This window comes from Podarcis muralis, chromosome 4 (assembly GCF_964188315.1).
Source record: "Podarcis muralis chromosome 4, rPodMur119.hap1.1, whole genome shotgun sequence".
Lineage (NCBI taxonomy): Eukaryota > Metazoa > Chordata > Lepidosauria > Squamata > Lacertidae > Podarcis > Podarcis muralis.
The window spans coordinates 99,730,662-99,752,624 of record NC_135658.1 but is presented as its reverse complement, the minus strand read 5'-3'; the positions used below and the strand labels follow the sequence as shown (position 1 = coordinate 99,752,624).

General features: G+C 39.8%; 1 protein-coding gene across 5 annotated transcripts in view; it reads right to left on the bottom strand.

The window, feature by feature from the left end:
* KLHL1 (kelch like family member 1) overlaps window positions 1-21,963 on the bottom strand; it is a 127,678-nt gene that overhangs the window by 28,259 nt on the left and 77,456 nt on the right. For 3 of the 5 annotated variants that reach the window (XM_028728397.2, XM_028728392.2, XM_028728393.2), the window contains exons 6-7: window positions 19,470-19,656; window positions 11,701-11,928 (exon numbers count right to left, since the gene is read on the bottom strand). In XM_028728397.2, coding sequence (XP_028584230.2) covers window positions 11,701-11,928; window positions 19,470-19,656 — 415 coding nt within the window. The remainder of the gene's footprint in view (window positions 1-11,700; window positions 11,929-19,469; window positions 19,657-21,963) is intronic. The other 2 variants (XM_028728394.2, XM_028728395.2) reach the window with 1 other exon arrangement.

Sequence of the window (21,963 nt, the reverse complement as noted above, 5' to 3'; positions counted from 1 at the left end):
GGGAGAAAAACTTTTCTCTATCCACTTTCTCCCTGCCTTGTTGACACTCTCAAAGAACCCTTATAGGCTCGAGAGATAAGACTTATCCTCTCTCTTCCTCCTGCCCTCATAGGAATGCTTCCTTCCCCCCCTTTTTTCCTTTCGACTGAGAAAGAAAGGGGCAGGGAAGTTGCAGGAAGGGCTGTGTAGCAGCAAGGGGAGGATGCACACACCACAGCAGGAGTAAAGGTAGGCGAGATACCTGACTCAGAAGGGGTCTAGCCCACCTTGAAATGGAGCCAGACTTCTCAAGCAGGGGAGAGTTAAAATGCCAAGCCCCCGCAAATTCTCATGCCATTTCTAGTAATAACCTATGATTTGTCTTACTGGATCAGACCCAAGTCTATCCAGGCATGCATTCCGTTTCTAACAGTGGACTTCTGGGCACACCCAATCAAGGCATGAAGGAGAGGGTCTTCCCCTGTTCTCTTTCCACAGCATGAGACATTTCTTACTCTCATAGAATGGTGTTTCCTTCAGCTTTCATGGCTAGTAACCTTTTATGTGTCCCCCCCCCCAATATTATTCAAATTGCAGCAGCTGCATGCATAGCAACCACATTCTCACAGTTTGTCTTTTTGCCACAGTGAAAGTCCACCTGCAATCCCAGTGACAGCTTCTCATGCACCAACACAGCTCATAAGAGGGCTGCCATGAACATTGGTTCTTGGGCTTGCAGAAAAACAGTATACCCGAGATATATTGCTCATTTTCAGACTTCAGAACTCTTGACCTATCTTAAACAATTCCAGGTTTTGTAATGTTAATAGCATTGGTGATTTTAAGTGTTTCTCAAACCTCTCTCCTTGAGATAGCGGAAGATGGATTTTCTGAGGCAGAACAGTAGCTTGAGAAAGACAAACTGTTTCAAAGATAGCTAAGGCTAAAAGTCCTCTTTTCGAATGAACTTTTCGGTTCATTTCTTTTAATAGCTAGAACTCAATTTATTTTTAAGTAGTCTGTAGTGAAATGTCAGACTGTTGTTCCTATTAGCACATGGTAGCACCTCTCTTCCAAGGCCAAAAGTGCAAAATTCTATATAAACTGTATTTTTTTCTAGTAGGTGCACCTGAATGTGGGACAGTCCCTTGGGATTAAACACTGCTAGCTGCCTTGACAACTTCTACTTGATGTGATGATTCCGCACTTAGTCATACCCATACCTTTTGGCAGCTAATTTATACCTGGCACCTGTTGGAAGATGTTTTTTATTAGAGGTTTATTCAAATTATTAGAAGTTTGCTGAATATTCTACATGGTATACAGCTGCACACTGAGTTGGACACCATATTAATGTAGCAATATACTTCTCCCTGCGAAGATCATAAAATTGTTCATGATCAAAGCACATGGACTTGTAGTTGAGAAACTGAGATCACCTGAGTTCTGTTGCAGAGCTTTGCTCTGCGAAGGAAAGCTGCATAATAATTCATGGCATAGCATGCACTCTGCATGGAGGCATTCATGCTGTATAGATATTTTCCTGCGTAATTCACTGAGGTTTAGTACTTGCTCTAGCCTTTCATCAAATGTAAAATAGGAAATGGCTGTATCTGAGATTCAACCTTTTATTGTCATGGTTTTGCATATCAATTTTAAAAGTCATAAGGTTATTGTCCAATGTGTGTATCAAACTCCTATTTCTATGCCTTTTTTTTTTTTACTTCACCAAATGGGCTTTAAAGTATTCCATTGACTCAGAGAGCAGATGCCATTGCTGAAACAATATATCTGAATTATTTTAATTACATTTGTAGGGTTTCACATTTTTCTGGAGCAGACATGAAAATTCTCTCGACGATGCTATGTTAATCTGAATTTTGTTCTCCTAGATGGCAAAATGCTTGTTGTTCTCTTAATATTCCCCTCACAGCTCTCTGGAGGCAGTGGTCAACACAGTACACAGACAGAGAATGGACTCAACCCCCAACTTATATCTAAACCATCCATGGTACATCTTTTTCCATGAAATCTCCCCAGGCATATTATTGCATTGTTCTTGTCAGGAAGTCATTCATTACTTTATATTCTAACAGAGCAATTTTGTGGCGGTTTGGGGCAGGAGGGGGAGAATCTATGAAGGAGTTACTGCCACTTCTTACACCTTGTGGCTAGTGTGGCAGGGGCCTTTTTGCAAATACTTTTTTTCTCCAGCTTTCCTTTCCATTGACGCAAACGATCGAGAACTATTATTGTTCTTATTCTTGAAACCAGTGCTTTTTCTTTCTCCAGAGAAAAAGCTGCTGGAACACCACTTCCCACAGAAGACTGACCCCAAAGAGGGGCAGCATGGGGGCTTGCTCAGCTAAGGTGCAGCTTTCCTCTGGGAGGCAATCACTCGCCAAAGCTCCGCTGCACCTCTGGCTCAGGAGGAGAGGATATCCCCATGTGGGGTCCAGGGAGGGTCTCCTCATGAGCCAAAGGCACAGTGGGGCTTTGATAAAGGTGGTTAGATCTCTCCCTGCACTTCTGGTGCCCACCTGAGAGGTGCCAGAATGCCATCCCGGCACATTCCAGCTGAAAAAAAAAGAACCTTGGTTGAAATTAGCTATACCAACTCCAGAGCACGTGTACTTATTGGATCTTATTTGACATGTTAGGGAAGGATGCACTTTTCAGTTCGTATTATTCTAAAATATGTATATACCACCTTCCCAGGCAAGGTCCACACATGGCAGCTTGCACAGAATAAAAACCACAAATATAAAAATTATTACTAAAATGAAGAATAAAACAAGATAAAAAGAAATGCAGTCCTAGCGTGTGTTCACTGAGAATACTGATGGACGGGGCCGGCCCAAGAACTTTAGGCACCTGAAACAAGATAGACCACTGACATTTCCCCCTGCCCACAGATCTGGGCCCATCGCCGGTGGGGTAGGAGGTTGCCTCACCTAGCCTAGCTAGGGCAGTAAGCTAGCTGAGGGGCTGCAGGGCAGACCACATGGCACTCCTTCTAGCGACTTTCCAGCTGCCTCACTCTGCCTCATGGTAGGAGCAGCCCTGCTGATGGATGTGTGTGTAGATTTAATGTACCTGATTTACATTTATGTGCATCTACGCCCACAGAACTTCAATGAGGCATAATGGGGGCTCTTTGAGGGGTACAGGTGTTGTTCCATTAACAGAGTTTCTCTCTAAATATATAAAAAAATTGTCCAGTAGCACCTTAGAGACCAACTAAGTTTGTTCTTGGTATAAGTTTCCATGTGCATGCACACTTCTTCAGGTACATTTTAAATTATATATATATATTTCGACTGCTTCAGACCAACACAGCTACCTACCTGAATCTAGAGTTTCTCTCTGTCTGCCACTGTAGTGGCACACATACATATTCCAAAGCCCTCACTCTTCAGCTATTTTTTATTTGTAGAATATTCCTTCTCTCTCTCTCTCTCTCTGTATAACAAGTCTGAGTGTGTTTTATTTAAAAACAGAATTCTGTACTACCAATAGGAAAATAAGTTACATCAGGGTTTAGTTATACAACTTCTAGATTTCAAAAAGAAGTTATAGAAGGAGAAGGGAAGCTGCTGAAGAAAGCATATAGTATTTTGCTAAACAAAAGATGAGGCGGTCAAATCGGTTATGATCAAATGGGCACAGGACAATAGGACATAATATACAATTCGAGGATTGGGAAAAACTGTGGAAAGTAAATTTGAAATTTACAGATTGTTCTCTCTTGAAAGAAAATTATATGAAAATGATGTATAGATGGTATACTACACCAGTACAGATTGCAAAAATGTATAAAACCAGGTCAAATATATGTTGGAAATGTAAAGAAAAAGAAGGGACTTTTTATCATATGTGGTGGGAATGTAGTGGGAATTTTTTTAAAAAATTGGGAAATGCTATACAATGAATTGAAAAAAATGTTTTAAATGACAATTGTAGAAAAACCAGAAGCATTTTTGTTAGGGATTGTAGGAAAAGACCTGCCAAGAAAAACAAAGAATTTATTTATGTATGCCACAACAGCAGCGAGAGTCTTGATAGCACAAGGATGGAAGAATGAGGAAATCCCAAAGAAAGAACAGTGGCAAGAAAAACTGTTGAGCTACGCAAAGTTTGCTAAATATAATTGCGGGACAAGGACAACTGTGACTTTAAGGAAGAATAGGAGCTTTTTACAAATTACCTAAAAAGACAACAAAATGAACTGGACTCCTTGCCAGGTTCTGAATAAACACACACAAATTTATTGGTTGATAACATGTTAGATAGATAATGTAGGGATATGTACAATTTTATAACATGCAGAGAATAATATGGGCTGAGAAATCAGAGAGAGGAGCTGAGGGAAGTCCTTAGTGGGGGGGGGGGGAGGGAAGGAGGGAAGGGAGGGGGAAAGGGGAGGAAATTAATGTAAGCGATTATATGGTTTGACAATTTCTTATGTTGAAACTGCTAATAAAAATATTTTTTTTTAAAAAAAGGAAAATAAGTTGCATCATGATATGTTTATCTGGGTAAATAAATAGCTACATCTACAGAAGATGCTCCTTATACAGGTTTTCTTTATTTAACAGGAAATCTTAATTAAGGGTAGTTTAATGTTGCTGAGAGCTTTTATTAAATATGTGGGCTCCCAGGGCTTTAAAAATAAATTAAATAAGCATCTTCATTATTCCGAAAGTAATAAACCTGCAGTGGTTATAAAAAAAACCAAAAACTTCACATTGCTCAGGCATACTGAAAGTTCATGTTGAACATCCCAGGGACTCAATAATTTTATCTGGACATTTAGCATATTTTATGTTCCATGTTTAAACACAGTGTTGAAGATGTACATAATAAAAATGCAGATCAAAGAGACACAAACTTAAAGTTAAAAGCAAAACAAAAGAGAAACCTGTACAGACAAATGGAAAACATGACTTCCTTGTTCTACTTCAAATCAGTGATGTTTTCTACAGCTCGTGTTCACATTTCACAGAAAACATTGGCATTCCTCTACATCAGGGGTGGCCAACTCCCAAGAGACTGTGATCTACTCACAGAGTTAAAAACTGGCAGTGATCAACCCCCTTTTGGGGGGTTCTGGTCAGTGTTGTTGAACTATTTTTAGGGAGAAGGAAAGGCCCACTTTTTGGGGTGCAGGGCAAAAATGCTGAGCTTTTTTAAGGGGAGCCACAGTTGTTGAGCTTCTTTGGGGGGAGCCAGTGATCTACCAGTGATCTACCACAGTCGTTCAGTGATCTACCGGTACATCACGATCTACCTGTTGGACGTGCCTGCCATGAATGAGGCTGTATAAACTTGGGCAATGGGGAACTGTGGTTTGTTTAAGATCTCTTGTTTAAAGCTGTGGCTAGTGAGAATAACATTAATTATTCTAGTTAATGAGAATTAGAGCTTAAACCGGGGATGGGACACTTGGCTTTGTAGGGGAACAATCCTATAGCAAGATCTGCTGCAATGAGCAGGATTAGGATCTAGAGAGGATCTCTGGTTGAGCCTGGAAGTTCTTGGTGCAGTTGGGTTGTTGTTGTTGTTGTCATTTAGTCGTTTAGTCGTGTCCGACTCTTTGTGACCCCATGGACCAGAGCACGCCAGGCACTTCTGTCTTCCACTGCCTCCTGCAGTTTGGTCAAACTCATGCTGGTAGCTTCGAGAACACTGTCTAGCCATCTCGTCCTCTATCGTCCCCTTCTCCTTGGGCCCTCAATCTTTCCCAACATCAGGGTCTTTTCCAGGGAGTCTTCTCATGAGGTGGCCAAAGTACTGGAGCCCCAGCTTCAGGATCTGTCTTTCCAGTGAGCACTCAGGGCTGATTTCCTTCAGAATGGAGAGGTTTGATCTTCTTGCAGTCCATGGGACTCTCAAGAGTCTCCTCCAGCACCATAATTCAAAAGCATCAATTCTTAGGCCACCAGCCTTCTTTATGGTCCAGCTCTCACTTCCATACATCACTACTGGGAAAACCATAGCTTTAACTATACGGACCTTTGTTGGCAAGGTGATGTCTCTGCTTTTTAAGATGCTGTTTAGGTTTGTCATTGCTTGTCTCCCAAGAAGCAGGCGTCTTTTAATTTTGTGGCTGCTGTCACCATCTGCAGTGATCATGGAGCCCAAGAAAGTACAATCTCTCACTGCCTCCGCAGTTGGGTTAGGTTGGCTTAACTCTCACATCCTCCGTTCAGCTGGAGTTGCACCAGCATATGAAACCCTGATCTCAATATAGTCCCCATAAAGTATAAATACATTTGGAAGTAGCTTTAACTAGCGTTTCCTCCATTTGTTTCCTTCTCATTTGTCTATTTTACCCTCTAACTCTTTTCCTTATGATTAGATGCTAATGCTCTTTTTACGTATGCTATTTTTCCCTTTTGTATATCTACCATGTCCATGATGGTGTGTTGTTGTTTTTCCTATACACATTGATTTAAAAATGGACACAGTATCAACAACAATGTTTTTAATTTCTTTTTTTGCTTTTAACTTTTTCTGATTTTATATTTATATATCGTTGTAAATCACTGTGATATATCTTGATAATACAGCGATATATAAATACTGTTATGGATAAATAAACCAAGCAGCAGTGTGGTGGGCAAGTTTGCTGATGATACCAAATTGTTTGACGTGGTTAAAACAAGGCATTGTGAAGAGGCTCAAGGTGTTCTCTTCAAATGGATGAATTGGTAGTAAAATGGAAAATGCAATGCTAGCAAGTGATCAGTGAGGAACAATGGGGTAAGAGATCTTAATTTCATGGGGTCTAAATTAGCAGTGGCTGACCAGGCCCAGGACCTTGGGGCTATAGTATATAGCATAATGAAAATAATGAAAATGCTGACCCAGTGTGAGGCAGCTGAGAAACAGATTAATTCCATGTTATTGATAGTTAGGAAAGATGTTTCACAGAGCACTGCAAAGTTTGCAATGTCTTTATACAGATCTATGATGACACTACAGTTGGAATACTGTGTCTGGTCATCTAACCCCAAACAGAATACTGTAGATCTGCAAAGGTTCAAAAATGGGCAATCAAAAATTATCAAGGGGTTAGAGCAGCTCATCTATGAAGAAAGATCACACTTGGAGCTTTTTAATTTATAAAAAAGTGTGAATAATGTAGGATGTGATAAAAATGGATAGGGAGCTATTCTACCCTGCCCTTCTCAGATAAAAGAAAGTCCATATTCACGTGTGCATAGTTAACTATGCATAGATGAAGTGATGGCCCAAAGTAATAATGTTATATATATTTATTTCCCCCCTTTTAAAAAGGGCAAATTTTAAATGTGTGCTGTCTAAAAGTCCACGCACCTTTTTGTCTGTAATTTGACATGCTTTATCCACAAAGGATGTGCTACAATGCCTGGAAATTTTATCTTCTATCAAAAGATGGAAAAGGTATAGCCATTTTTTATTTCCCAAAAGTGAAGGGGAAGATTGTTTTTTGGCCATTCAGTTATTTCTCCTTCTTTGCTCTTACTTCATTTTATCATATTGCTCCCTTCCACACACACAGCACAGTATTCCAGGCCCTTTACTGTTGCTGTTTCTTTTATTGCTCTCCTGAATCTATTGACTGCATAAGGAATAAAGATATAGATAGATGCATATTTCTCTCTGCACAGCTAATAGGGAGCCAGTTTAGATTAGAGACATAGCATGAAGGGAAAGGAGTAGACTCCATGCTCCAAAGCTATGGCCCTAACTGAACTCTCAGCCCTCCCAAGGCTGCTGTTAGCAAAAGAAAAAGATGTCGGGAAATGAATTAATTCCTCTCCCACATCACATTAGTTTGGCTATAGAATAATGTTTATCAGCTGTGCCATAAAGGAGACAACCATTTGTTTGAAAGAGCAACAGGGCTCACCTATGCAACAGAGCTACCTCTTAACTCCTGAAGAACAATGAGTATCTACAGAAAATATATATCCTAGAGAAAAACAACTACTTTGGTTAGTCTCTTGGCATTAGAAACAGGCAGAAAATAAAAGGAAGTATCAACAGATCAATTGCGTGAAGTGTTCCATCTCAGCTCTAGATATCAGCATTACCTGAAATGACCTCACCTTGAGGTCACACTGTGCTATATTATTGACAACAACAGGGATCTCGGATTCACCAACACAATTTCTGTGGCCAAAAATTTAAAATGAGATACTTTCATTGGTATGGCTTTAACAAAAGGAATTCTCTGGATTTCTATAAGATTAAGCCATTATACAAACACAGCACAAAACACAGTTAAAAATATTCATTTAACTAATGATAATAAACTAGTCAAAGTACACTTAGGTGTCACATTGTTTTGTGAAACAACTTGGTGCACACAGAGCTGTTATCTTGGGTGGAAGGGGAGAGCTGAAGAAGAAGAGGCAACACAAACTAGACCTGGCCCCTCCCAACAACCTGGTTGGTTAATGGGGAGCCAGTATAGTCCCGGGTGCATGGGGACAATAGCATGTAAGGAGTAAAATATATACAAAAGAAAGATAATTCAGTTGAAAAGAAGGGTCAATACATAGCTCCTAGACTATATCACTCATGTATAAGAGAAGATAAAATTCCGTTTGACAAATTATAGGTTCCAATAGCATAGCAGTGTACTTGCTAATTGTAGTAGAAGTAATTTTATGGATCCTCTGCTTTTACAAATACCAGGTAGTCAAGCCAAACCAGGCAGAAGTATATGCAGCAGCCTGACTACTGATCAACAGTTCTCCAACCCTTAATTTAGGGGAAGCTTTAGTCTGGTAGACTAAATCTGATAGTACTACAGAACTACTCAACAATTAAAGTATATATTATGATATCTAACCCACCCACCTCCAACCAAACGTCAATTGCACAAAAGAGCCTATATTATGGAAAACTAAAACAGCAATCCTATATCCACTTTCTGGAGAGTAAGCCCCATTGAACTCAGTGGGACTTATTTCTCCCCAGACATATATAATATAGCATTGCAAAGGTATGTATTTTAGGCGCTGATTTCTTTGCTAATAATCACTGTCTGTACTTGTTGAGTCAGCATAATAAGCAGGGATTATATCCACATTTCTGTTGGAAAATGCTGTTGAACTCTAAGAAATTGCTGATAAGGATATAAATGATTGGACTATGTCCCCATTGCACAGTGATTTAATCCACTGCAAACACTGACAGACCTGTTGTTAAACTGCTATAGGCTGTGATTAAAAGAATAAGAAAATGGAATAAGAATATTGCTAACTATCACTAGACCTTGATTTAAAATGCAATACAAATTATCTTGCAGAGATTGAAAGGATTGTTAAAGTTATCTACTGCCAATTAATTGAAATAGACTTATAAAAGGAAGAAATTTATGGCAGAGGAAAGGGTATTGTGCCACGGCTGTCCTAGAATGGTAAAACAACGAGAGAGAAATCCATTGCTAGGAATTAAGCTGAACTTTTTGTACAATGCAAGTTGTGAACAAGTTTCCCAAATTTACTTTTCATGAGAAGCAATGAAATGAATTTTCATATTTCTGTCCAGGCAGAAAGCAGAGAAAGCAGTGAAAGCAGAGCCTTACAAGAGCCTTGCTATAAGGGAAACAAGCAATTTAAGCCCCTGGATACATAAATATGAGAGTCTAGAATTTATTCCTCTTCCTTCTTCCAGCTCAAAGTCCTTCAAATCTGGGATACATGTTCTTTGTCCTCATGTTAAAGATCCAGCACCCCCTAGGGTATCCCAGTTGTGGGAGAGGTTGGAAGGGAAGGGGAAAAACCATCGTAATCTTTTGCTGTTATCCCCTCACAATGTGCTGTTCAAAGCTATCCAAATGGTGTCTATATTATTGTAACCACTGCTGCAAAATATTTTTCGCTAAGCTTTTTTCACAACTTGCATTGTAGCAGAATCATAATCCATACATAGTTAATGTTCATGATAGTTGCATTTATTGGAGGAAGAACTACAACCTTAGCACCTGGAAAACTAATCCTTGAAAACACTTATTAAAAGTAAGATTTCCTAGACTGCAGCCTCTCTCTCTCCTTCTGAAGATCTCGTGTTTCCTTTTACTATAGACATTGATCATTGAGCTCATATTGTCTCTGACTGGGAGCAACTCTACAAGGTGTCAGCTAAAGGTCTCTCCCAGTCTGCTGCTTGAGAACCTTCAAAAGAATATGCCAGGGACTGAAGCGGCAACCTTCTAACTATAAAAAATGTGTTTGATCACTGAGCTATAGCTACAAAGACCTTTCTTTGAATGAAATAACAATCCATCATTTAGAAGCTGAAAATTAAGGCAGTATTTTGAAGTTCACCTACAATCTGTTATGATCTTCTGTTGCATGTGCAAGGTATACAGTTATTTTAAAAGCCAATTATGCACCCGTGTTATTATATTTGGTGTCAATGAACTTAGTAGATGTGAACAAAGACAGCTGTTTTCTCGTTAAAAAAAAATATTAAGTGCCAAAAGAGTTAGAATAGGAAACTGAACATGAAACTCCTCTAGTTAGCCAGCCACTCCCTCCTTCAAGATATTCCATTTTAATCCCCTCCTGCCTGCCCATTAGATGTTTTACCATTAGTTTTTTGGGGGGTGGGGGGGTACTCTGCAAACCTTGGGACTCTGCCAAGCCTGCTGATACCCACCTCTTGCATATGGGTGGTGGTGTTTTGACTAATCCAGCACTGACACCTGAACACTGGAAATAGGGGGAATGTCTGGTAACAAAAGAAATACTCTGAAAAGGAGGATTGAATAATTTAGAGATATCTGGGTAGTAACAGGATAGTTACTGATTCAAACCACTGGAAGCTCATATTGGCCCCTCCAGGTGCTGTTGGACTCTATGAGATCTAGCCAGCACAGACAATGGCCGCAGGGGATGGGAACTGTAGTCTAATATCCAGAGGGGCACAGATTAGGCACCCCAGGATTTTAAAAAAAATGATATGATTCAATTTTTACTCACAGTAGGATAACTGACAAATATTTTAAGGCCACCATATTGCAAGTCAGTAAAATACAGGCTTTTTTTTAGTCCTTTTCTTAATTAAAATGCATATAGATAATAAACAATGATTTATACACACCTTTTTTATTTCTACAATCGCCTCCACAGAAGCACCAATATCTGTTTGGTTCCATTTAACTTTTAAGTCATTTCAGTTTTTTGACAAAGGTATCATTCCAGCAAATCACCATGTGTTCTTGGTGGCCCTATAACCATGTTCTATTGATGTTGCATATATAATAAAACTATGCCCGAACGAGCTAGAATTTGGTACACACATAGATGAACACTTACACAAAGTACCATGAGCACTCTTACATATACTTTTACCTGTCCAGGCTTTTAAACACATGATGGGGACGTGATATGTATGTCCTATTCACTGGGCTGTCTCCACAATCATGGCTTGTTTACTAGTCACATCATATAGCTACGATGGCTTACCACTGACTTTATAACAACTTCAACAGAACTATTTGAGAACCAGCTAAGTCCAGTCATTATCATACTCTAGGATGCCAACCATATGCAGATATTATTTCAGTTGTTTACACAAGCCTGCACCTAAGTTCCTTCGTGCATTTCTGCATGAATATAGATATGCACATGTACTGAAATTGCTTGTGATCAATGCATCTGACATTGCTGATTACATTTTTTTAAATATACAGATAGCTTTGTGAAACTGAATAGTTACCTAAGCCATGCCTATGGGTTGACATTGGAGGCAAAACAGTCCACGCTTTTGTCTTTGGATTGTAACATTCGACTGTGTTTAACGTCTTTAAACCATCTCGGCCTCCAATAACAAAGAGTTTGTCATCAATGACAGCTACACCAAACTGCAGCCTTCTGCCGTTCATCACCCCAGCTTGGATCCATATATTTGTCCTGAGATCATACTTCTCTATAGTTGTAGCACCTGCTAAGAAAAATCAATAATGTATTTAATAACAGCATTTACATGATTTACAAACAAAAATTAGAATACATCTCCTCAACTGTTTCTTTTTGTAATTGGAAAAGGCACTATCTATGGGGAAAATGCTCTTAAAATTTGATGTCTCTTTTATTGAAAATGAAGTCAAAAACCCAATAATTACAGGCTCGTGAATCCAAATGATAGTAATGGACTAATTTTGTAATCCCCTTCACTATGGAGATGAAAAACTTGGCATACCAGATTTTACTGATAGTTAGTGATTTTATGGCCAAATTTACACCAAATGTAAACACCCTGTTTCACCATATTTGTTTGTCTGATTTGGACTTTTGTTTGATACCAAAATCAAATGATTCTTCTTTATCTGCTTTGTATCCTGCTATAGCTCCTCCAACTTGTGCAAAAATAAGCTATGCTGCTTCACTTTCCACACTTTAACTGTAATATAAGCAGTGCTCTGAGTCTATTCACAGTCTCAATCAGTAGAAAATAAAACAATGCATTGCATATTTTTATGGAGAGGATGTCTAAATGAGCTGAATTTAAAATACTCCAAAGGATAGATTACTAGTATCAACTTAACTTCTTTTCTGCTTTGTTTTCACACTTGCACATCCAAGTCATGCCTCCTCTCCAACCACTAATTGCCCCTACAGAGAAAGCTGCATTCATTATAGTTTGCAATTAAATGTTTCTAATCTATTTCCTCATAGTATGATAAAAAAGTTATTCTATGTAATATATCTTATATCTATATCTATAGCTATAGCTATATCTATGAATAAATGTTCTTTAGCAAATAAACTGCAATGATACAAATGAAAATAAACTTTGTCAAAGCTAAAGTTTTTAATAAAAAAGAGATGTAATTTGAATCCCAGTGTAATAGAACAATAATAATGTGGATGCCCAACTGGATATATTAAATTCCATTCTAATTTGCTCAGCTACAAGAAATATGAACTAATTTCTGCATTCAATTATATTAAGGTGGTGTTTTTTTTCACAGTCCTTAATTCAAAACTGAAACTGATATAAATGAATTAATTCACTAATTAGAAACAACTGAGTACAAACACTTTGCAGAGCTGTTTTTTGGTATTGCAAAGTAGATTAACACAGAATGCATTTTCAAATGGTTGAAAGTATCTCAGTCTGTGCTAAGTGTATGGTACTATTTTTTTGCCTTTAAAAATTACCAAACAACTGTTAATTGTAGTTTTGTATGTTTTGCACACAAAATATGGTTACACAGCTAGTTTGTTTTAATGAGTAATGTGCCAAAAATTCTTCTTCAGTTCACAGTGAATGAAATTGCATTTGAAGAAGTTATGAAAGGGGAGAGAAATGTCCAGCAAAATTCTCATGGGTGAGATGCAGGGTTTTTAATGTGCATTCCTTACTTTCAAAGTGGTTAAGAGGTTGAGTGATATAACTTCTCACACAGGGCTTTTCAGGTCAGGAAATGTATGCTGCTGGAGAGGGTGCTGAGCACTGAGGAAATGCTCCATGGAAAGAGAAAGACACATGCAACCCGCATGGCCCCCTCACAAGCATAAGGTAAGCTGCACCAAATGAAATTATAAAAAATTATAAAGTGCCCAGAGGAAGAATGTTTCTGAGGAATCGATTAGTTTGCACTATGAATTATATATTTGGCACAGAAAATAAAGTATTAAACAACATGACATTCCAGTGCTTGCTATAATAGGTGCTCAGCCTGCTCCCCACGAAAAACACACATTTCTGCCTCGGACCATGGGAGTGCAAATTGTGCCTTGACAACAGACTGTCCACCCCTGGACAAGTGAAGTTCATCAGTGGGGTTTCACAATTCCCAATTTTGCCCTTCTCTTCCTCATTCCCCAAGGGTGGTCTAAATTTATATACAGTTCACCAAAAAATTGACAGGCATTACTATATATATTGTCAATCAGAAGGTCAGCGGTTTGAATCCCCGCAACGGGGTGAGCTCCCGTTGCTCGGTCCCTGCTCCTGCCAACCTAGCAGTTCGAAAGCATGTCAAAGTACAATAGATAAATAGATACCGCTCCGGCGGAAAGGTAAACGGCGTTTCCGTGCACTGCTCTGGTTCGCCAGAAGCGGCTTAGTCATGCTGGCCACATGACCCGGAAGCTGTACTCCGGCTCCCTCGGCCAATAAAGCGAGATGAGCGCCGCAACCCCAGAGTCGGTCACAACTGGACCTAATGGTCAGGGGTCCTTTTACCTTCATACATATATATATATATACACACACACACACACACACACACACGTTACAGTCTACCACTTGCTGATTCCAAAAGGAAAGCTACTCCAGTGTTTCGGGATATATATATATATATATATATATATATATATATATATACATATATATATATACATACACATACATATATATATATATATATGGACGCGGGTGGCGCTGTGGGTAAAAGCCTCAGCGCCTAGGGCTTGCCGATCGAAAGGTCGGCGGTTTGAATCCCCGCGGCGGGGTGCACTCCCGTTGCTCGGTCCCAGCGCCTGCCAACCTAGCAGTTCGAAAGCACCCCCGGGTGCAAGTAGATAAATAGGGACCGCTTACTAGCGGGAAGGTAAACGGCGTTTCCGTGTGCTGCGCTGGCTCGCCAGATGCAGCTTTGTCACGCTGGCCACATGATCCGGAAGTGTCTCCGGACAGCGCTGGCCCCCGGCCTCTTAAGTGAGATGGGTGCACAACCCCAGAGTCTGTCAAGACTGGCCCGTACGGGCAGGAGTACCTTTACCTTTATATATATACACACGCGTGCGCACACACACACCATTCTAGAATGAACCACATGCAGTATTTCAGTCTAGTAAATGTACACATCAGAAAATGGTTGTGTCCATTTTGTGTCACTTTTCAACTAAAAAGTAAAATTAAACCATTGTTTGCATAACTTTGACATATCCCGTGAAATCTGCCTTAACAAGCAAGCAAAAAAAGAAAGCAATCTTCCCTTTTTCTGCTGCCTAGGTTCTTTCCTTCCTCTGAATAAATTCTCCTTGATATCTGTGTCAATAACCCAGTTCAATCACATTCGTTCCACCTCAATAGATATCTTTTTATTTCAACACAGACTGTTGCAGATCACTAGGCCAAGGTCATCAGTTTGCACCTACTCAAAGCAACATCTCTAAATCTTGAACAAAATGGTCAAAGGTATATGTCAGCAGCAACTTCAGCAGGAGCAGAATCAGCAGAAAGAGCTTCAAGAAGAAAAATGATTTACAGAGCCTATAGCTATAGACCTCAATTTCTTGTTCTTCTTGATAGTTTCAGATGGTACAATGCAACAGTAACTGTAAAGAGATTCACCCTGAAGGCATTTCTATTCTGAATGTACAGAATCCAATCTCTGCACCTCAACACTGCACCCCAGAATGTAAAAGTAGAGCTGAAAAACCGAACTTCCTTTTCCTGTTTGGGTTCGCCAACTCCTAAAAAACTGCATCATGCTGATTTTCATTTTAAAATGGAAAACAGTGTTTAATAAACCCTAACATACATTTCGAGTAATCTTAACTTTTAAGTAATCCATTATTAGTATGTTTGTTATTTTTTGGCTTAAAGAACATTTGCCCATTGAAGTGAATTCTACATTGTAAAGCAGCAGCCTTGCTGAGTGCATAGCTTATATTGAGACATCAGAGTGGATCAGTACCAAAGAGGCTATGAGAAAATCTCTCTTTTTTCCCAGTATGAGTTAATGCATGTGTAGGCAAACTGAGGCCCGGTGGCCGGATCCGGCCCAATCGCCTTCTAAATCCGGCCTGCGGACGGTCTGGGAATCAGTGTGTTTTTACATGAGTAGAATGTGCCCTTTTATTTAAAATGCATCTCTGGGTTATTTGTGGGGCATAAGAATTCATTCATTTTTATGTTTATTTTTCAAAATATAGTCCGGCCCCCCACAAGGTCTGAGGGACAGTGGACCGGCTCCCTGCTGAAAAAGTTTGCTGACCCCTGAGTTAATGGGATGAAAATTATTTTAACAGCAACAAAATCTGTTCCTGGTTCTACGCCATTAGAACCAGGAGTTGCATGTTCTGCAGAAATTCAAAACCTGTTGTAAGCTCAGAAAGCAAGAGAAGCAAATGGGGGCAATACACTTGCTTGCATTGCAGACTGTCTCACCCCCCCCCCAAAAAAAAAAAAAACTGGGCTAGGTTAGGCAAGCATGCTCTCACAGTGATTCTCCTGACTGCAGCCCCTCTTCTTGTCCCATAAAAACCACTGAAATAAATTAATAAAAAAAATATGTAGCATCTATACAGTATCTATACCCAGGTGGTGCCTTATTTCTGAATTTTTGGCTTGCTGTGCCACTACATCTGAATATCCATGTATATCTGTGCGCACACACACATGGGCTGTGGATACGTAGCTTCTGCAGCTGCAGAGGTTTCCGCTCATATTTGTAACTCATGAATTTTTAGCAAAACTCATGATGCATTAACAGAAATATATCATTTTGGATGAAATATGAGCATAAACATAGCATTTTCACTTTCAAATTGTCATTTTGGATTGCACCACAAGCCTTATCACCAGCCTCCTCGGGGAGTGAACTGAAGGTTGGGGGCAAATGTTTTAAATAAATAAATATATGGAAAAATTGTACGTTTACAGCAAAACCTTATATCTGTATACTCAGAAACAGTCCCACTGAGTTCAGTGGGGTTATTCTCAAGGAAGTGGATTTAAGAATTAGCCTTACTTGCTCACCTAGAGAACAACACCTGAAACCCATGCCACTACATGAAGATTCATTCAAGAGATTAATATTTTGAAATTCACATTTCCATTTGCAAAAATGCAGAGGAAGTATCCACACAGACTGATTTCAGAGAGCAAAATTATTTTCAAATAATTTGCAAAATGTTAGTTTTCCATCATGATTATTATCTCATCAGGGGGCTGAAGGAAGAAGTTCCCCATCCCCTTTCTCTCTCTCTTCTATGTGAAGAGGATAAACCACATTCTGTGGAATTCAAATGGCTGCATTATGCAGTCAAAATGGATGACAAAGGATCAAACCTCCATTGCTTTACTCTAGAAAGACATTCTGTTCTCCTACTTAAACCACCTGCTGACAGTGGGAAGTCCCTCTCCAACTTATATCCTTTATGCTTATCATCCTAGCTTTCTCTCTGCTTTTTGTTGTTTTCCCACTCATCCCTCGAGCATCTATACTCCATCTGGTGAATCCATAACCTTCTTGACCTGGTGTAGAGTGCTTTTTGATGTTGGACCACACTGAGACCACCAGTGGAGTGGCCGCATGTGCAAGTGGTTAAATTAATTAGCTTTTCTTTAGAACTATAAACTAGCATAAAGAATGGCTTGCTGTGATAAACTTTCATAGCAAAAAAGTGGCTATTATATGAAGTTATAAAGAACTAATTAGGTTCTCTTTCATGTTCTGTATAAAATGGTTCACTCTAGGGAGCAATTGGAGAGCTAAAATCCACATGCTGCTCTGTCTATTAAAGCAGTGTCTCTAACATCACACCTATCAGAGCAATGAGAGTGCTGCCCAGTTCTTACATTTATTATATTTCTGAGTTACACTACTACTGAGTTCTCTGGGTGACAACCATTCAATGTTTGGTAGTTTGTTCAAAGTTTGCTCAATGTTTTATATGTTATAGAGAACAGGGTTGATATTCAATAAGATGGAAGGTAAGATAGACCTTGGTATCTTCTATAATTAACGGCAAAATGAAAATTTGTGTAACACTCCCACACATAATTAAAACACCCATGTTCAACATGCTCCTCGACTTTTAGCTTGATCAGCAGCTTGAGCACCAAGAGCTGTGTCAGCAAATCACAATACGTAATACTGTGCTAGAAATGAATTGTCACCAGTACACTATTTTAAGGCTGCGGGTCCTATGCAGCCTTAAGTAGCAATTCTATAGCAAGATCCGCTGGGATGAGCAGAGTGAGGATCCAGAAGATCTCTGGCTGAGAAGAGATCCAGAAGATATCTCCCCTGTCCCAACTAAGCTGCCACCCTGCTAGCTGAGCGGACCCTAAACCAGATTAAGCTTTGAAAAAGTGGGTGTCTTGGAGACATGGCAGGGGGTAGGGCCACAGATACTTGGCATCCCTGAGCCAGGTAAGCCTGTAAAGGTGTGGTGTGACTCAAAACACTATTTTAAAGGCTTGTTTTCCCTCTGCTTAGGTTGACTCAGCCAAGAAGGACTCCATGAAGTTTGACTCTACCTTTGGGGTTCCAAGTTCAATTGCTGGTGTCTAGGGCAGAAGTCCTTCATGAAACCCTAGAGATCCACTGCTATGGCCAACAAAACTGAAGGAGATGGACCCAGAGTATGACTTGGTACAAGGCCACTACCTTTATTTTATTCTTAAGACCATAGGCATGAGAAATTTCTAGCAATGCATACATGCCCAGGCTGTTCACTTAATACGTCTGAGGTTCTGCTACTGCTTCCTGGCAACCTTAAGACCTTGACACATCTTACACTGTTGCCATCTCAACCATTCTTATGTGGCTCTTTCAGTAGTACCTAATAGTGAGTAACTTTTGCAATCTGTCTTTTCTCTTCCTGAATGCCATCCTGATGAAGTTAACAGGAACAAAATTCTACTCCCTTTGTGCACACTTATGGATAAAGGAAAACTGATTAAAGATCAAGGTTGGGATGTGAAGGACCCTCCAGAGCATATTTGAGGGCTAGATGGGGAGAAGAGAAACCATTAGTCCCACTGAGCAAGCGGACAGACATCACTGGATGTTGCCCACATATGTCTTGACAATTAAGAAGGAATGTTTTTGAGTTTGAAGCCATAGACCTATGAGTATTTGTCCACCTTTACAAATACTAAGGGGGGAAGTATATTTTTTTGTAACTCGTCCTATACCCACAGGACATCTAGTTTATGTGTTTATCAAAATCTCATTTGTTTGATAGTTTTAGATTTAATCGTAAGATTAAGGAATAGGATATTTGAAATTAATGTTTCAGTAAATCAGCTTTTATCTCTTCCCATTACTATAATGTCTGATTTTTTTATAGTTGAATTTCCTGCTTGGGTTATTTTAAAGTTTTCTTTTCCCTGTGTTCACCTCCAGACAATGATTCATTGAGAGCTGAGATAACCTAGGGCTTTGAATCCAGGATTTCTCTCTCCTCCCCGCCTTTTCAATCACAGTGTGTCTGACATTATTACTTTTTAAAAAAAACATTTTTATTTTGCGACCCAGCTAACTCCCTTGGTGTTTCTTCTTCTAGAACAATGAGGCAGATTGAAACACCTGATGGAAGAGCAATCCGTATTCTGCCCTTCCTATTAAACTACTCAATTATTTATTGAGATTAAAAGAGATTTTACCGTTTAGCCCACAATACAATTTACATTGTAGATTTTTTTCTGCATGAAGGATTCCAGACACTCCTAGGGAGAGATGGGGGATGGGGACTATTCTGCCAACTGTCTTTATCAAATCAATAACTGTTAATTAGTACCTTTGTTATTGTCCATTCCTCCAACTGCATACAGGGTCCCAACTGTGGATTTTCTTGGTTTAGTTCTTGGGCTTTGCATAAGAGTCCGTCTTTCTGGCAAGAGATGGTATTTCATGGCTTCCAGAATCAGCTTCTGACATTCCAGGTCATCTTTAAAAAGTGCGTGGTTTTCTAGGTCAGCTAAAATCTGTGAAATATATGAGTTGTGATTTAGTAATGACTTCCCATTCCTTATAGCCCAACTCCCGGAGAGTTCTGCTTGCACAAGCCTCAGTGACATAGGACTTGGGCTGGGGGATGCACTATGAGCTTCAAGGCTAAGCAGGGTTTGAATATGTATTTTCCTAGTCTATCTTCAACATGCTATGTTCACCGAGTCACACAGATGATGTATGGTGTGTATGGGATATACAGTGAAGTTCAGACAATGAATTAAGGACTAAGCAGAGACTTGAACTTCCAGGTATCAAATTCATGTGAGACATACTAACTTGGTTTACACATTGCGTGACCATGCGGCAACAGCCCCAGTCCCAGCCCCCAGGGATCACAAGAAAGGAATAAAGACTCTGACAACATTATATGGAATTAAAATTAGGCCACAGCTTTATTAAACTTCCGAATGTAGGAAGACCTTGGCTTAGGCCTTGGGAGTGTATCCCTCCCAGCCCCACAGCCGGGGGGAACTGGGGCTCATCAGGGTAAATAGGATACGGGGTGCTCTGCGAGACGTAAGTGTAGCAGTGTATGGCCAGTGATACCCATATATATAACCCATTTAAGAGGGGACCCTGGAATCGCCACCGCAGGGGGGTGAGTCACCACTTCACGCCCCCACCCATAGGGAAGAAAAGGCTAAAGGATTCCACCCAAGGTCAAAGTTGTGATGAATTGCTATGGGGAAGACAAAACCTGCCAATGCAAGAAAATTTCTTCCCGGTCCTTCGACAGCAACCAGTCAAAGACCGTAGCAGCGCCCGCTAAAGAGGAAGAAAAAGTTAACCTGCAAACGAAACATTAAACAAATGGAGGGTAGGGAGGGTGAATCTCCAGAGCCAACTGCCTGGCTATTTCAGCTCCACCCCCTATTTTTAAATGGGGCTGGCCCCACCTCCCAGCAAGAAACTGGATTACTGAGGCTGGCCGTGGACCTCCAAAAATTAACACTGAGAGGCAAGCCAACCCATTTGTCAGTAAGCTCCCTGGGAACTGTAGCATCGTGCGCGATCCCACAAAGAGCACCCACAATGTAAAGTGTGATTGTCATTATCGTAAACCATGGTTTATGCTGTTCAGTTGCATTTAGGGACATTACAAGAATGGAAATAGGTCGGAAAATACTGGCTGACCTGGACGAGGTTGCTTTTCTCATGGGAAAGTTGCAAAGGATGTATGAGCAAGGTCATGTTTTGTCTACAAGTGCCATAAATTTGAAGTCAACAGCAAATGTATCTACTGAGTTGGAAAAGGACTTGATGTACAAAACCCAGGCAGCTGAACAAGAAAAGAAACTAGAGAAAACTGAGGAAGTGGAGGAAGAGATACACGCTGAACAGGAGGAGCAGAAAGGAGGGGCTGCAATGCTGCAGAAGGCAAATGAGAGCCGGAGGCCTGTCAAGATGGATATAAAAGAAAATAAGGACTGGATGGAGAAAACTTGGTTTGAACTTAGAAATGAGGAATGGAAAGATCTCCTTTTGTGGGGATCTGAAGATCTATGGACTATAAATTTGATCAAGGTGGAAGCTGGAGCTCTTGGGACATTTGGACTTAAAAGGATTAAGAAACAAGATTTGAGCTCCACCTTTAAACATGGAGGTCTGGCTGGAAGGAACATGGACATTATAGAGAGAGTGCCCCTCCGAGACTTGGTGTTAAATATAAGGGACTTTCAAAGAAACTGGCAGAGAGGGATTGAGAGAGACTTAAGGGCTTCGGACGTGAGGTTGCCAGGCTGATAGTAGATGGACTAATGGACAATGGTTCCGGGATTGAAACCGGGGAAGGGAGGGTGGGGTTTGGAAATCCAAAGGGTGTTTGATTTTTTTCTACTCTGTTTTTAATTTTGTGTTGTTATTAGTATAAGAATGGGGAATTCGTGGAAGGGAAACTGGGTCGACCTTAGAAAAAGCTTTCAAATATAAATGATTGAGGTATATAAGTTAAAAGTTGATATATAAATTGAATTAAATATAATAACAAATTAAGGTTAAAAATATAATATAATAAATATAATAACAAATTAAGGTTAAAAATTTAGGGATAAGAACTTGTTGGATAAATATTTGGACATGGAATACAAGAAGGGGAGGTGAGGGGAAGTTGCGGAAAAAAGTTATTGAAAATGGGATTGTAAAGGATGAATTCTTTTTTCTTTTTTTCTTGTTCTTTTTCTTTTGGTTTTTTGTATTATTTGAAACTCTAATAAATATTATTTAAAAAAATAAATAAATCTAAGAATAGCTTTGGAAGTGGATTTAGGCTGTAGGGTTAG